This window comes from Nesoenas mayeri (genome assembly GCF_963082525.1).
Source record: "Nesoenas mayeri genome assembly, chromosome: 17".
In the NCBI taxonomy this organism is placed as follows: domain Eukaryota; kingdom Metazoa; phylum Chordata; class Aves; order Columbiformes; family Columbidae; genus Nesoenas; species Nesoenas mayeri.
The window spans coordinates 5379060-5395508 of NC_137565.1; the positions used below are offsets into that span (position 1 = coordinate 5379060).

At 54.0% G+C, this 16449-nt stretch overlaps 1 protein-coding gene across 1 annotated transcript; it reads right to left on the reverse strand.

The window, feature by feature from the left end:
• Window positions 1–317: 317 nt before the first annotated feature.
• CMKLR1 (chemerin chemokine-like receptor 1) lies at window positions 318–1403 on the reverse strand (the record flags this gene model as incomplete). The annotated part of the gene is made up of 1 exon (XM_080355190.1): window positions 318–1403. One exon carries the CDS (start codon window positions 1401–1403, stop codon window positions 318–320), a length of 1086 nt encoding a protein of 361 aa, XP_080211316.1.
• Window positions 1404–16449: the final 15046 nt, after the last annotated feature.

Sequence of the window (16449 nt, forward strand, 5' to 3'; positions counted from 1 at the left end):
AACACCCTTGCCAGGCCAGAAAATGCATAGATTAGACAGGAATGCCCTGAAATGTTTTCTTAAATAGTTCAGTGCAATCATCTTAGCAACCACAAAGACGGATTAAGTGAGGTTGCATCTTCCCTGCGTGCACAGAGTGGTGGTCTCAAACACCTGCCAATCCTCAGGCAGCAAGACCAGTCAAAGAATACGCTATAGGACAGCGTTGGATCATGCTCATCCCACACTGAGGCCACTGCAAGAGCGGCCACCATCATAGTGGTGGGCATGGGCAACACTGGAGGACTGTGGCCCTCCTGCAGGCATCCAGGTTGAGTTCAGAGAACCGTTGTCTCCTTCTCAGTCATTGAGGAAATCTTGGAGAAGCTCCTGTGAACGATGCTGGAGTGAGCCGTCTCCTCGCTGAGGGCATTCACCAGTCTGGAAAGGATGGTGACCTTGAACTTCTTGAAGTCCTGGCCCATGAAGACATAGAGGACAGGGTTCATGCAGCTGTTGGAGGCAGCGAGTGCTGTGGTTATGGGGATGCTAATCTCAAACACGGAGCGTGGGATCATGTCAGGCTCTGTTTCCAGGAGGTTCAGCAGGTGGTAGGGACTCCAGCAAAGGAAGAAGGTGACTATGATGGTGATGATGATCTTGAAGGGCTTTTTGGACTTGGCAAGGCGGTTTCGACGCAAGTTGAAGGCAATGGCGATGTAGCAGAAAGTGATGATGGTTATGGGAAGGATGTACCCAGCGAGGAACCTCGTGATGTTCACCGTTCGGTGCCTCATTAGTGCCAGGGCTTGGTAAGATTTATTCCTGGAGAGGGAAAAGTTGCTAAAACAAATGATGGAGTTTCGGGTTTGTGCTGTGTCTCGGAAGACAAGAGACGGGCAGCTCATAATGATGCCGATGGTCCAGATGATCAAGCAAACTAAATATGCTAAATTGGTTGACCGATGATTTTGAGACCAGACGGGAAAAACCACTGACACGTAGCGATCGAAGCTGATGGTGGTGAGCAGGAGCACACTGGTATACATGTTGAGGATGAGGAGGAAGGAATTCAGCTTGCACATGACGGTCCCAAAGATCCAGTTGTACCGCATGGCCGTGTAAGCGATGTTGATGGGCAGGAAGATGTTGAAGAGGAAGTCGGCAACAGCCAGGTTAAGGAACCAGATGGCGTTGACTGATTTCTTCATCTTCAGAGTTATGATTGCGATCACAAGGCCATTGCCAAGGATGCCCAACAAGCAGGACACGCTGTAGATAACAACAGAGAGGATCCTCGCAATGTCCTTTGGGTCATGGGATGGGTCTGTCACCACGCTGCCAGCCTCCTCATAGGTGTAATCTGGGTAGTCGCTGTAGTTATCAACATCATCCAAGTAATTGGACAAATTGGAAAGCGCCATTATCTGTAACCAAGTCACAGCCTGGTCAGTCCCAGCTCTCTGGCTGGTGATGTTTCTCTGCTGAGCAAACACATGGTGTTAATCACAGCCAGCACAGCCCACGGGAGGGACACTGGCCCCCCAATACGCACAAGGGGGACATGGAGAGAGGGAACAGAGCACACAGGTATGGGGGATCCCATGGAGACCCCTCCTCTGGCGCCAGAGAAAGATGTTCCTGCGGCTCCTCACCAGATTCCCACCCCCAACCAGGAGACATCAGCTCCCTGAGCCACAGGACGTGATTCAGTCCCTTGTCTCCACCAGGATGTGGCTGTAGCCTCATCTTGCAAAAAATGTCTATTACCCGCCTACTTCCAGGGGGAAACAACTAATCTGATGCTTATTAACAGCTCATTAAAAGCTCTGAGACCTTACAATCTGCAAGATATTATGGCTCTTCTCTTTTTTCTTGCAAGCACAAAGCAAATCAGGCTGAAAACCCAGCTCCCCATATGCCCTGCTGATGCCAGGCGCCGGTGACAGCCGCTCACCTTCTGTCCCCAGGGACCACGTCCGGATCCTGGCGGGATGTGGGGAGAGACGGAGTTTCAGCGTCCCACAGCACAAAGGCAGCTCCTGCCGCGCAGGTCTATGGATGGAGCTGTAATATTAAAACCAAGATCAAACAAAGACCATTCACCCTCAGATGTGGAATTACAGGAGGAAATGGAGATTCAGACGTGGCAATTTAACCCTCTGCAGCCTCCCGGGAGGCTGGTGTTGCCCCACGCCTTGGGGTGCTGTGCTGACCCCACCACAGATTGGGTCCTGTTGTGATCCCAGCAGCTTTCAGGATAATCCAGCACAGAAATCCTGTACAGAAATCCAGGATGGAAATCTGGTACTGTACCCTCAGTACAGGCATCTGACATGAGCCAGCATCACCAGGTACATGCAAAAAACCCCACAATCAAGCCTACAGTAACATCATTATAAATAATTGAAGCCATAAATATGTGTGAAGTGCCTGGACTCCCATAAGGTTATTTCTCTGATTAAACCAGTGCCCTGTGTATTTTAAAATGTAGATTACAATAACTAACAGCGTTGTTTGCCATAATCAGAAGTCGGTTTACACCAGCCAGTTAGAGCCCTGTGTTAAACAGATCCAACCCCTCCCCTAGGAACAGTCACAGTGGGTTGAAGCCAAGAGCCACCAAAGCCAATTAGCAAAGCCCAAACACACCATAACAAGCTGCAGTAAGAGGGGTGAGATCTGTGCCAACCCTGGAATGGGGCATTGCACCCAACACTGTCCTTGAGGGAAGGACACAGATCTGCCCGTCCAAGCTGGACTCTCTTGTTTCCAGGGAGTTTCAGTCCAAAGACCCCCCCAAGCATCACCCTTCCCCCCACCTCCTTGCTTTGAAATCCCCGTGGCGTTTGTGTTGGAACCTATTGTTTCTCCCTGGGCTTTTCCTCCTGTTCCTTCCTGCTATTCCTGCTGCTCCCATGGCTGCAAAGTCCCTGGCTGGGGGCTTAAATCACAACCCCATCACTTCTCCCCTTGCCAAGCTCCAGGAGAGGATAAGCAGCCAGAATAAATAAGATTTTAATGCAAACCTAATGAATTAATTGAGCTGGAAGGAGGCCTTGCCCCACAAAACCTTGGTCGTCAAAAGGAGGAATTGAAGTCGATGATCCAGTGGAAGTACCAGCATCAGCAGAAGCAGCTCTGGCAGCACCGGGGATTGATGTTCCCAGGTAATGAGCCATCCCGAGCACTGTCTTCACAGACCGGGGTGTTTCATGGCATCACCTTTGCAAAGGTAAAGCTGCAGGAAGGTGGGGGAGCCCAGAGCCCCACATCCATCCCACCCCACCCCAGCATCCTGAGCCAGAGAGCCCCAAAGCTCCCAGGACTCGCTCTGCCACTGGGGACAAACCCTCAAGCAATGTCATCAGCCTGCCATTTCCACCCTGGTGTCACCTGTGGGGTGACCGAGGGACCCACCACTGTCCCTCCCCACCACAAGGATCAGTCCCATGCCCACAGTGGATAGGAGGGATTCCTGCAGCTTTACAGGCTCCTCTTCCACTTGTGCCCACTTACATATTTCTCATGTAAAATCTCCTCTGTATTATTATTTTTAAATCACTGAGCCTAGAGAGCGCAATGACATTCAGCTTGACATTTCAAAGCTGTATTTAATGGATTATTTATTTGAATTGTCTGTTTATTTTGTTCCCCAATTCCCCTGCTTTCTTTTTTTTCTTTTCTTTTTATTTTAACAGTTGCCCTTCTCAGCGCAGACAGACCAGGAGGTGATGGAACAGAAACCCCTAGACCTCTCCTGGCTCAGGCAGTGGGGTGGCCCTGGTCCCCACTTGGGATGAGGATGCCAGAGATGGATGGGAGCAGCAGGGCTGTTTTCTCACAGAGTTTGGCAGGTGCTGGGTTTGTTCCCAGGGCTCACACAGGGTTCACATTGTGAACCCCAAGGCAGGGGACAGGTGGCTGCCAAACCCCCCATGAACTCCCTGGGATGGCTCCGGGTAGCAGGAGCTGAAGCCCAAGACCTGCTGGAAAATCATCCAGCAAATTCCCATCTGCATCTCCAAAACCCTCCCAAAATGGAGAGCCTGAGGAGCGGCCACACGAAACATCTCCATTTCTCATCACAAAAAACTCAAAGTTTGGAGAAAAAAAAAAAAAAGAAAAAAAAAGAAGAAAAAGCCACGAAACTAAGAGCATGTTTCAATGCTCTGGGTTGAAAATACCTCGTTTGAGCCAAAACCACTTCGCTCCCCATTCACTCTATTCATCTCTGTCCTCCTACCTCAACAAAAATGCGCACAGGATCTACCCAAAATAGCATTTTAGCGCAGCCAGCCGCTGGCCCCGTCCTTCTCGCAGCTGGATGTCTCGGTACCCGGGTGGGATTCCCACTGGGCGCTCGCACAGCAGCAGCATCACCGCCCGCACCGGGGGAGGATGAGGTCAGGGATGTTGTTCTTGGGAAGGCAACAGGAAACAGAGAGAACAGCAGAAAATGTTCAAAATCCAGTTTTTCTGGGCGAAAGCTCTTCCGCGGCCAGGCCAGACGGGCGGAGGGACGGATGTGACGGGGGCTATGGGGAAATGGGGGGAGCTCAGCCTGACCTGCAGCCGTGCTGGAGGGGCAGGGGATGCTCAGCCCACCCTGGCAGCAGGTACCAGTGCTGCCCAAGCGCTCAGCTGCCTGCACTGGGCATTTATAGAGACCGGCAGGCTGCCAGTGCTGCTTTCTGCCTCCCTCAAGGCCTGTGGACAGTGCTTTTACTGGAGGTGCTGATACAAGTTTGGGGGGGGGGGGAAAGACAATAGAATAATAGAGAAAAAAAAAAGGACAGAGAAAGAGAAGGAGAGAGAAAGAAAAAAAATTATATATCTATTAAAAAGATAAATGAAAAGCAGACCAGCTTTTGAGCACACAAGATCCTGCCTGAGCTGTCAAAGTGCATCGTGCTTTTACCCACATGATGGTAAAAAAACGGGCTGGGACCAGTACATGCCTGTTTGGGGACCCCACCAGCACAACATCCAGCACTGGGGAAAACGAGGATGCCCTTGGGTTAGTGCTTGTCAACCCCCCCAGCACCCACAGGGTGCTCAGGGACACCCAGGGACAGGACAGACAAACCTCCCTGGGAAGCAGGCGGATGGCTGGGAGGCTCAGGGGGCTCTGCCTGCACAGCTGGTGCCGCCCCCAGGCAGCTGTTCTGCCTTTTTCCAATTCCAGCATTTCCCCTCCTTCCCGCAGTGGTTTCCGATGTCCCAGTGCACCCCGAACCCGCAGCCGCTTCCTCCGGCAGGCGTGGGGGCTGCGGCCCCCGCAGCGCACAGCCCTGCTCCCCTGGAATGGGGATTGCCAGCAGATGACTGGGGGGAACATGTGGTCGCTCATCTGAGGAGCTTTGGGTAGGGCACAGGATGAAGCAGCATCTCAGTGTCTCCCCAGTCCTGCTGGCACCAGTCCCCTCTGAGCCCTGCCCAGCCCTGGATTTCCTCCCATGGCACATACTGGTCCCAGTCCCCTGGGTGTTTATGGCTCTGGGTGAGCCCAAGTCCCACCCCACGGGTCAGATCCTGAGCACAGCGAGAGCTTCTGGTGCTGTCGTGGGAACTGGAAAGCAGGTCTGGGTCCAGAGCTCCGATTCACCTTGATTTGAGCCAGCAATTGCCATGGCAACAGCTGCTGCAGGGATATGCTGTGCAGCATCCCGGTCCCTGCAAGAATGCTCAGGATGGAGCCCCAGCCCTGGGTGTAAATCGGCCACCAGCCACATGCCCAGCAAAAAAGACCTGAGACCCACCCCCACTGCAAAGTCTCCAGCCCTGGCCTGCCCAAAAGCTGCTCCCCAGCTACTGTCCCAGCCCTGTCACCTGTCCCTGAGCTCTCCAGCTGGCAGAGAAGGGGACAGGCATGCGGGATGCCCTGGGAGAGGCAGCAGCATCCCGAGCATCCACAACAGCCTGACACCGAGAAAACAGGCTCCTGGCATTACCCCTGAGTGACCAGTGACATGGGACCCATGAAACCGAGAGAGGGGGCAAAACCCACCCCCACAGGGGAAACTGAGGCACCGAGCTGTGCCTCAATGCTGGCTGCAGGACAGGGGGAAGCCCAAGCCCTACCTGTATCCACGATGCTTGGACACATCCCCGCAGAGCAGCCTGTGCCTCCTTGCTCCACCGGGACCCCTGGCAGCCTTCAGCACCCCCGGTTGCTCCCTGTGTTCTGCTTATGGCTGCGTCCCCCACCCGTGTGAACAGGAAAGAATTAAAAAAAAAAAAGGAATAGCTGGAAAAGGCAGCCTTAAAAAAAAAAAGCCGTCAGTGCCCAGGGTGGGACGGAATAACAGCGTGAGTCAGTGTTTGTCTGGGCAGAGCCTGGGCTGTGCAGCTCAGGACGGGTCTCTGTGAGCTGCCCCTTGCCATGGTGTGATGGAGAACGCGCCCCAGCACAGCCAGAAACTGGTATTTAACCTCAAAACGTGGGTCACACGAGACTCTTGCCAGAGCAAAACTGCAGGAGCCCAGAGAGTGAACCCGCTGTCCCTGGCACAAAGTGCCTGGGTCGTTAAGAGCCGCCCCATTAGTAAGAGCCCGGCCCAGCCCTTTGCCCCTCGTCCTTTCTGCTCTTGTGAAGGTTGAGTATTAAAGGGGAAAATCTTGGGCGTTTGTACCAACACAGACAAAGTTTTCCCTTAGAAAGGGCAGCTTGTGTTTCTGTGCTGCTTAAAATGACTTGAGCTGCTTCTGAGATACTAAAAGTTCTTTCATATCCTCTTTTTTTTTTTTTTTTTTCTCTTATATATAGGTTGCTATTAATTCTGTGCTCTCCTGGCAATAAGAAAGTCAATCAAGCTTCTTTCTGAGCATCCTCCCCCAACAATGTCGCACCAGCCCTGGCAGATGGGGCATGAAACGCTGATCCCAGGGGATTTGCATCCTCATTGGGGCTACAGCCTCAACCTAGTGAGAATGTCCCCAACCATGGCCTTGGCTCTGTCACAGCTGCTTGGGGACAAAGCCAACGCACGCCTTGGGGACACTGTGTAGAGGCGAAGGGCTTGCGTGCCACCTGCAAGAGCTGCCCTCAACTGCTTGGTATTTCGAGGACACAAAGAGGAAGGAAACCAAGAAAAGGAAACTGCTCTGTCCCTCCGGCTGCCAGAGGGACGGACGTGACCAGGGACAGGGGAAAGTTGGGGGTTGCAGAGCTCAACCCCCCTCCAAAAGTCAGAAAATCACCCCGGATCCGCACGAGCATCCTCCAGCCCCAGCTTGCAGCTGCGTCCTGCGCTCCCAGCTGCATGTTGATCAGCACGGCAAAGAAAAGCCCCCCTGTTCTCCTTGTCCCCACTGAGGTGACACTGCCATGCTTTTAGGAACACCTCCTTTGCCTCCCTTAAATTCACGCCTGGGTTTTCTCACGCCTCTGTGCAGTTTTCCCATGTGCAAAGATATCACGGGCTGCAAACCCCATTTCCATTTCATTTCATTACAAAAAAAATAGGTGTTTTGGGCAGAGGACGGCGGGCGGCGGTGACTTTCGGGGTCCCAACGCGCACCATGGTGCGCGTTGGGACCCCGAAAGTCACCGCCGCCCGCCGTCCTCTGCCATGCCAAACCCAACTTTGTAATAACAGGGGAGCGAAAAACCTCAACCGGTTGCAAATTCCTTGAGCAAAGTAATGACTTCCATCTGGCTGCAGCAAAACCTTCCCTCCCAAATATGTATTAAAACGCATAGATCGAATTTATCTATTAAAAATCTATATTCATATATATATATATAAATCCAGAGCTATTTACCTGAGCTTGCTAAATCCCGGGTGGGTTTCAAGCTGAATTACACATCTCTGCTTCTTCTATAACCTCGTCAGGGCTTGCATGCAAACAATCCTGGGGTTACGTTGCTTCGGCACACTTTATTGCTGAGCTCTCTCAGACCGAGAAGGACACGCATGTATTGCTGATGGGAGGATGAAAACTTAAAAGAACCCCACAGCCGGCAGTATAAACCAGCTGCTGGGCTCGACGTGGAGATGGGCAGCGCCTGGGAAGGGGGAAGCGATGCTCAGCAGCAGGATGTGGGGACATGGGGCTTCGGGTAAAAGGGCTTTATTTTGCATGGTTCAGCTGGACATATAGAGAGGACGGGGCAGCCTGTGCCCTTGGTGCTAGGTCCCATCCATCACCGCCCCTGGATGGCTCAGGAATCAGAGAATCATTTTGGTTGGAAAAGACCCTTAAGATCATCAAGTCCAACCATTAACCCAACAGTCACCAAAGCACCCCCATGAACCTCATCTCTGAGTCTGTTCAACCGCCCCAGGGATGGTGACTCCACCACTGCCCTGGGCAGCCTGTTCCAGTGCCCAACAGCCCTTTCTGGGAAGAAATTCATGAAGAATCCCATGGGACCCCTCAGGCATCCCTCCCCTGTGCCAAAAAGCCATGGTCTTGTTGATCTCAGTGAGGGGCAAGTGCAGCTAAAGGACTCTGGGGATTTGGGATGGGTCATCTCCAAGATGCATGCAGCAACCCAGCATGGGCTGAACCTGGACAGCCACAAACCTGCACAGCCACAAACGTCCACCCTGAGCTAGGGAAGCCCATCCAGGGGGAGATATGCACTAGAAATACACATACATGCGGTGCCTGGAGCAAAATCCTGCACCTCACACTGGGAGCATCATGTTCAAGGGGACCCACCACTCACTGTCACCAACATCCATGTGTTTTCTGGGTTCAGCCATGCACAAGGGAAAAATCCCAGTTTTCTCAGAGCTGTTAGCAGAAGAATTGCCACCCAACCGTGACCAAGGGGACAGTGGGCGATGCCCAGTGAGGAGCCTCTGGGAAGGTTGCGGCCACTGCCGCACTGCCCCACTGTGCAGGTGGGGACATGAACCTGTCACACATGGTCAAGCTCCCACAGAAGCCAAAAAAGAGGAATCGGAGCCCAGGGCAATGCCGTCTTTGCACAATGTCATGTTGCAACATCCCCCACAGCTGAATCAGGAGGAAATTTGCTGATGCGCTCAGATCGGCAGGTCCAGAGCAGAGAAAGGAGAAGAGACCCAAAAATCTCAGATGTCGGCATCGAGCAGGGATGTCCTAACCCAGGCGGTTCGTGACTAACACGCTGGTGTCCTGCTCCCAGGGGCTTGCAGGACCCCCGGGAAGGGGCAGCAGCTCCACAGGGTGCTGGGTGCCAGCAGTGATGCAGAGTATGCCACGCTTGTGGCATTTGTGGCATGTGGCAGGTCCCCAGAGGGATGCAGACCCTTTGCACCCCGGCAAAGTAGTTCCCCCACGGCAGCGGTAAATGCAGTTCACTCCCAAAAGCAGTGAAAACCCATGAGAAACAGGGTCTTGCTGGGGTGGGTTGCAGAGGTTGGCACTGCCAGCAGGACCCATCCTGTCCTGTCTCCCCCAGTAATGCGCCCCAGGCCCCCCAGTATCCCACACTCCAGGCTTCCAGTGACCTTTCTGAATACCTCGTGTGGTGCTGCGCTCTCCCACTGCTCCGTGCCGAGGAGGACGAGGTTTGGGTGCCAGAACCACCCGGTGCCCAGCGAGGAAGAGGAGCTGCTCAGCCCAGCCCTGATGTCGAAGGCCACTGGGAGCGACAGACTGTCATCCCTGCAGGGACCGCGGTGCAGGGGACCAGGCGCAGGCACAGCCCCGCTCCTCACTGGTTTTAAGAGCGAGGGGAGGGGGACGGAGCAGCAGCAGCATCCACATCCATCGCCGGCGTGTTCTTGGCAGCACGATGCTCCGGCAGCAACAGCTGGGAGAGGGTGTGCCGGCGGGAGCTGGGAACGCTGGCCCCCATCCTGCTGCGACCCAGCGCGAGGAAGCAACAAGCTGCTTCCCAAGGGGCCTCTTTTCCTGTCCTGCCCCCCCCAGCCTGGAGCTCACCGCCCTAATGAGGGCTAATGAAGCACAGAGGGCTCCCCAGTGATGCTGAGCCCAAGGGGAGGCAGGTGGCTGCCAGCCACCCCGCTGCGATGTCCCCACCCCGGGTCACCCGCTGTCCTCTGCCAAACCCCCCCACCGCCCCCAACTCCTTCCAAGACGTTGAGTCACTTCCCTTCCTCAAATCTGGCTCCCAAACGCTGCGGCGGCTGCTCGGGGGCTGCTGGTCCTGGTGGCTTTCATTAGCACCAGGATGCAGCAGCTGCTCCCAGGCAGCCCCCCCTAGCCACAGGGGGCTCTGTGGTGGCAGGTCCTTCACCCCCCAGCCCCATTAACACATGCACCAAAAGTATTTTGGGGGGCACCGAGAAGCACCAGGCTCCCCCAGGCAGGGACGGGCAAGACTGGATGCAGGGATGTGGTTCAGGGGGGGCCCCAAATGGGGAGGAGAACAGGAGGTTTCCCAGGGCAGACCCCACCCACGCAGAGCGGGAGGTTCAATAGCCCCCTGCTTGATGTGGCACTGAGGAAACCCCTCCCCACACAGCCCCCTCACTCCTCAGCTCCTCCTGCCCTGGTGTTTAACCCAGCAGAAGAGCCAGCGCAGCGTTTGGGGCCCAGCACATCACCTCAGAAGTACAAGGGGGTTTGGAGGTGACATCCCCAATTTTACCCCCCCTCCAGGGCAGGACACAGCCTGTGGATGGATCAGGATTTGTCCTGTCGGGACACACCAGCCAGGTCATCCGTGTCCCTTAGGCTGGGATCTCAGAGACAGCACAGCCACTCGCCCCAGCAGGAAGGATGTTCATACATTAAGGATAGATAATGAATTAAGGTTAATTAATTGGTCTTGGCTGTAAAGACAGCCCACAAGACATCCTGCAGATCGAGCCAGCGCAGAGAAAAAAATATAAAAAGAAAGAAATGCAAACTAACATGTTCCCCTTCAGCATGTTTGGAGTCAAATGGCAAAACTGAAGACTGGCTTCTGGATAAGGCAAAAAAGATGCAGGACCCGGGTGGCAGACAGGCACAGGCAGCATGGCAGGAGCCAGGGGCTCCCAAAAATCCACTCCAGTGCATGGTGGGGCTGGGGACGCTCGGCCATGGACACTCCAGCACCCCCTGCACCGCACCCAGGCAGCGATGCTGCGCTGAGCTGACAGACAGCCCGGCAGCACCGGGGGTTCTGAGCCAAGACCTGGCACTGCCTCAGTTTCCCCAGCAAGGCTGAGCTTTGCAGATCCCCAGCACTGGGGCAGGAGCTAAGCGATGTCCCTGGGCAGGATCAGTCCATCCTCTTGTCACCAAGTCCTTTCCCAGGCACCTGCCTTTGCACAAGGCAGGATCCTGCTCAGACACTTATTCTTGTGCTTAGCAAGACACTGGAGTTAAAAACGTGCTGACTTGGGATAAAATGCTGTGTCCTGAGCGTTCTGCCTTGTGCTGTGGTTTGGATTTCCTTTCGAGGCACTCAGCATCGCCTGCTCAGCAAACCGCTGCAAACAGCAGTGGGGTACAGACAGACAAACACCCCGTCACCAGGTCGGGGCAGGAACGCCGCGGTGCTGCAGCAGCAGCTGTGGGGAACAGCTCAGAGCACAGGGCTGGCAGCTCCCACAGCACCGAAGCCAGTGGAGTCTTGGGCATCCATCACATCCCCAGCAAGCACAGCGAGTGACACCCACACCCAGCAAAGCAATTACAGCTCTAAATTCCATGGTGTTGGGAACGGGTTGATTTATGTTCATTATAACCCCCTGAACACCTCCCTGCTGAGCCAGGGTGACAGAACAGAGCCCAGCAGGTCCCACCCAGCCGGTCTGGGTGCTTGTCCTCCCCCCTCCCCTGCATGGCTGGTGGGAACCCGCCTGAGTCATCTCCATGCAGATGTCACACTTAATGTGGAAGAAAATGCGTGAGGCTTTGCCCTCTCCGTGGGAGATGTCTCCGCCGTCCAGCAGCACTTTCCCTCGCCCTGGGCAGAACCACACGAAACAGCTCGAAATGGAGCCGGGTTCAGCTGCAAGGACATGACACGGGGCTCTCACCACATCTCCCAGCCCCAAACCCATTTCAGGGCCAGGTTTTTCCCCACGGTTAAGCGTTGCCTCATCTTTCCCACGGGGAGCTCAGCCCTCCTGCTCTTGGCTTCACGACCTGCCGTGGTAACGAGCTACGTAACCCAATTACTGCTTCGTGATCCAAGTGGAAATGAAAACTCATTGCACAAATAAAAAGCCCACATACAGGATGTCAAATAGACTGCTCGCTTTCCCCGTTTCGCTGATTTGATACAATCACGGAAAAAACACAGTCCCAACCTTGTGCAATTCGGGGTTTATAAATAGTAACATGGCACAGGAACCCGGCAGGGCTCCGCAAAGCCACGTCTGCACTGGGATGAAGATGCCGAAACTAGTTGCAGCCCCAGCGCTGGAAATGGTGCTGCTGGTGGCATCTGGTGACGCTGTGTCCCACCACCGGGACGGGCAGGACAGGTCCAGGGCACCACTGCACTGGTGCCAGGCTGCAAGGCTGGCACACAGAGTTGCCATTTCAGCCCCAAATCACCCTTCTGGCACCCTCCCCACCTTCATTTGACTCCAGTTTTGCAGTATTTTTTCCCCAGAGCACTGCCAAGTACTCAAGCCATGCTCAGCAACATGAGTGGCCTATGCAGGAGAGCGATCCCCACCCACAGGGCTGGGGTCCAGCCCCAGCACTGCCCCTTCCCACCACCCAGCACCCGAAAACCCCCTTTGCAAAGGCAGGCTGATGCAACAGGCTGCGAACGCTCCCAGCGCATAGTTCTGCTGCCAGCAGGACCCTGCCCCATCGACAGCCCCGTGCATTGGATGTCACTCAACCATTTCCACCCCAAAAGGGGCAGGGTGACAGACAGCTCACCTGGGGACGGAGCTGAGTCGGGGGAGTGATGGACACATCCGCACCAGGCGATTTATTGGCATTTTCTGATTTGTGCAGGAGCTGTCAAGAGCCAGCGACAGCTCCAGGCACAGGCATGAGGGATTGTCGGGTGCTGGCACTTTGTTTTATTTTTAAACCCCAGCCCAGGAACATCCTTCCTGGCACTCTCAAGTCACTTGTTTCTCACCTTTGGAGCCCCCCAGCAGGTGACAGACAGGACGTCACCCGGACAGGGATTTACATGTAGATGTGGCTCTTGGCAGCAAATCCCGGCTGAGGTCTCAGGTGGTTCCCGAGGTGCAGTAGTGCTTCAGATCATAGAATCACAGAATCATTTTGGCTGGAAAAGCCCCTCAAGGTCATAGAGCCCAACCATTAACCCACCCCTGAGAACCTCATCTCTGGTCTGTCCAACCCTCCAGGGATGGTGACTCCAGCACTGCCCTGGGCAGCCTGTTCCAATGCCCAACAGCTCTTTGGGGAGGAAATTGCTCCCAAGATCCAACCTCAACCTCCCCTGAAGCAGCTTGAGGCCGTTTCCTCTTGTCCTGGCAATAGGACAGCTGGATCCAGCAGCACTCCAGGGTCTGTCTCTTCTCCCCAGGAACTGCTTGCAGTTGCAAGGACAGTTTGGGATGAGGGGGATGCTGGTTGCTCAGCCTGAACCATGGACCAGCCTCAGCCCTGTCCCACAGGAGCTCCTGCCTCTGCCCACAGCCACGTGGGAAGCAACAAGAGCCAGAGTTTCCTACATCTTCCCACCCTAAAATATTAATTTGTAGTAGTAAAAAGCCTGATGGGGAATAACAACTCCCTCTGCAAAGGGAGCAGCACCAGGCTCCCACACACGTCATCCCCGGGGGCTCGTTAAGGACTCTCAATGAGCTGCAGTGGGAATTTGGGGACATTGCAGCTGGGATGGAAAAGCAGAGATAAGACATCCCGAGCATCACAGGGCACCCTGCCCCAGGTCCCCAGGGGTGGCGGTGACCCAGACCCGCTCACACCCGCCAGCCCCAGACAGCTGCCAAGGAAGCAATTAGTCTGTTAACGAGGACGTCATCAGAACACAAGCCAGGCTCACCTCATCTGTCCTCTGGGACAGAGCTAAAGGCTCTGGTGCGGCCACACCAGGCATCTGCACAGCTTTTACTCTGCATTTCTCTCTCCTGCAGCTTGATTCATTACAGAACCATGGGACTGGGTTGGGTTTTGCTTTCCCCCCACAACTTACACACCATGGCTGCCCTGCAGGTGAGTGGTGACAGGGACACATGCTGGCACATGAGCCCTGCTTAGGGGACATCTCCACATACCAGAGATGCACTTCATCTGTCACATAAAACAACCTTCCTTTGGCACCCGTCCAGACCCACTTTTGCCCCATTTCTGCATCTTAGAGCGCTCTGAAACCAGCACACACCACAGAGACACATCCCACAGCCCTTTGGTGAGGAGCTGGGAAAACAAACTAACATCCTGGGGCTGATATTTGGAGATTGTCCCACTGTTCCCAGGCTCAAACATGCAAAAGGTTTCCCTGGGAGCCTCCCTGTCTCCAGACCCCACGGATGTTTGTACCTGGAGCTCATGTAATCACCAGCAGCATCTGCCCCAGTGAAGCTCCTTCGGTCACAGCCAGGAGGACACACACAGGGTCCAACTTAGGGATTTTACACAGGGCAAAAAACTCCAACCCAGCTTCATTTTCACCTTTGCTTCTTCAAGGAGGGTCCCTTCTACCTGCTTCCCAGTAAAGCATCTCCAAGCTGCCTCCAGCTCCCCAAACTGGGGGAACCACAGTGGTCACATCCCCTGTATCCCCATGGTAGGGGGCTTTATCCCTCCCAAAGCTGAGCACAACCTCCAGCTTCACTTTATCACAGGGCACAAGCAGTCCTGGAGAGAGTCTGCCTACTTTTTATGGGTGTTGCAGGGTTAATTAGCACAAGCTGGGGCTTTCCAGGGAGATTAGTTCCCAGGAGTGCAAGAGGATGAATTTCCCCCTGGGCTGCAGCTGAGCTGCTGGGGATTTGCCTTCACCCAGCCCCACCTGGAGAGACTAAATCTATTTAGTGCATTTTAAATTTCACACCTCAGTCCCTGGATTTTTAAGGCAAATATTCATATATATATCCTTCAGAATTCACGCTCACAAACAGGCTTCCTGGGGCCCTTTGTATGCTGGTGAGGAGCAGCAAACCCCTTCGTGCTCTCCCCCTCCTGGAAGGTGGTTTGGAAACATGAGGGCCAGAAAGTTGAATTTCCAAGTGTGATGCTGCTCTTTCATTTCATGGTCTTTTTATTGAATTTTAAGGGTTTTTATCCCCCAGCTGTTCGGCAGAAGTGGGAGGGAATGGGCAGAGCATGCTGGCACACGGAGGATGCTCTGTGCCTGCATATGCCTCTATCATCCTTAAAACATGTTTGTGGCCAGGCAGCTTCTGACATCAGCACAGCTCTTCCATACTTTACACCCCCAAACCGGTGAATTTTGTCAGAACTGAGTGTTTTCTCCAGTCACCGCATCGCCCTGAAACACTTTCCTGCAGAAAATGTGACATTTGTCTCTTTTTCTCCCACTCAGAGTGTTGGTGTTTTTTTAACATGAAATCTTTTGTGGGAAACCACTTCAGGCCAAGTCTGCTTGCATCTGCATCTCAGAAATAAAATAAACCCAGTCTGGGTTTGGAAAAGGGGAAGATGCGGGGATTTGTGATTGTCCGAACTCAGCTGACCCCTCTGACTTTGGTGGGTACAAGGATGTGGCTCCACATTATCATCCCTGTTCCCTCCTCAGGTCCCCACTCTCTTCATTTGGTGGCACAGTGGCCACCAAGCCTTGGCCCTGGGGGAATTTAGGATGGAAAAGTGTTAAACTCAGCCCTGCCTGGGCTCCAGGTTTGGATGCTGAGCATCGCACTGGAGAGACAGACGATGCTGACAGGTCTTTAGTTCTCATGTTGGCTACAAAATCACTGAAGCTTAATAGAGGCTCATCTTTCACATTACACTTCAGCATCGCCTGAAATACCCACAGGTTGAGCTCTCCTGCAGCCCATGTGCAGGGTCCACAGCGGCCAGATACAAAACACAGAGAGAGGCGAGTATTCCTGGAATCCCACAGCAGAAATAGACCCAGTGATGTGACACGGCTGATAAACCCCTCGGGAAACACCCAATTATTTAAGGCACCAGCTGCATTTGTCTTAATAACAGCAAAGAGCTTCAACTTCCCGAGCACCAATAGGGAAGGCTTCTTTTTTCTTTTTTAAATATATATATATATAAATCCAGTTTTCCTTGCAATTAGTTTCTGGGCAATGGCGGCTGCTGCTTCATTGTGGGAAGGCTCAGCATCCCTGCCAGGTCCCAGCCGCTCCGGCTGCCAGCTCCAAACAGGCAATGCCATATTCCATCTCATTTTGGCCAGGAGCGGCCTCGGTGCAGGTCCCCAGGGCTGCGCTCCCCCTGCCCTGTTAAAAATAACAGCAAAATATGTTTTATTCCTGAGGCTGTGCCAGCAGTGGGACTATTTCTGGAGTGATGAGAGTCGCTCAGCGGAGCTGTGGGGGTACCTGCGCCCTTGTTGGGGTCCCCCAGCAGCTGCTTCCCACATCTGGATGCAGCTGGAGCATCCTGATGTCCAAAGCTCAG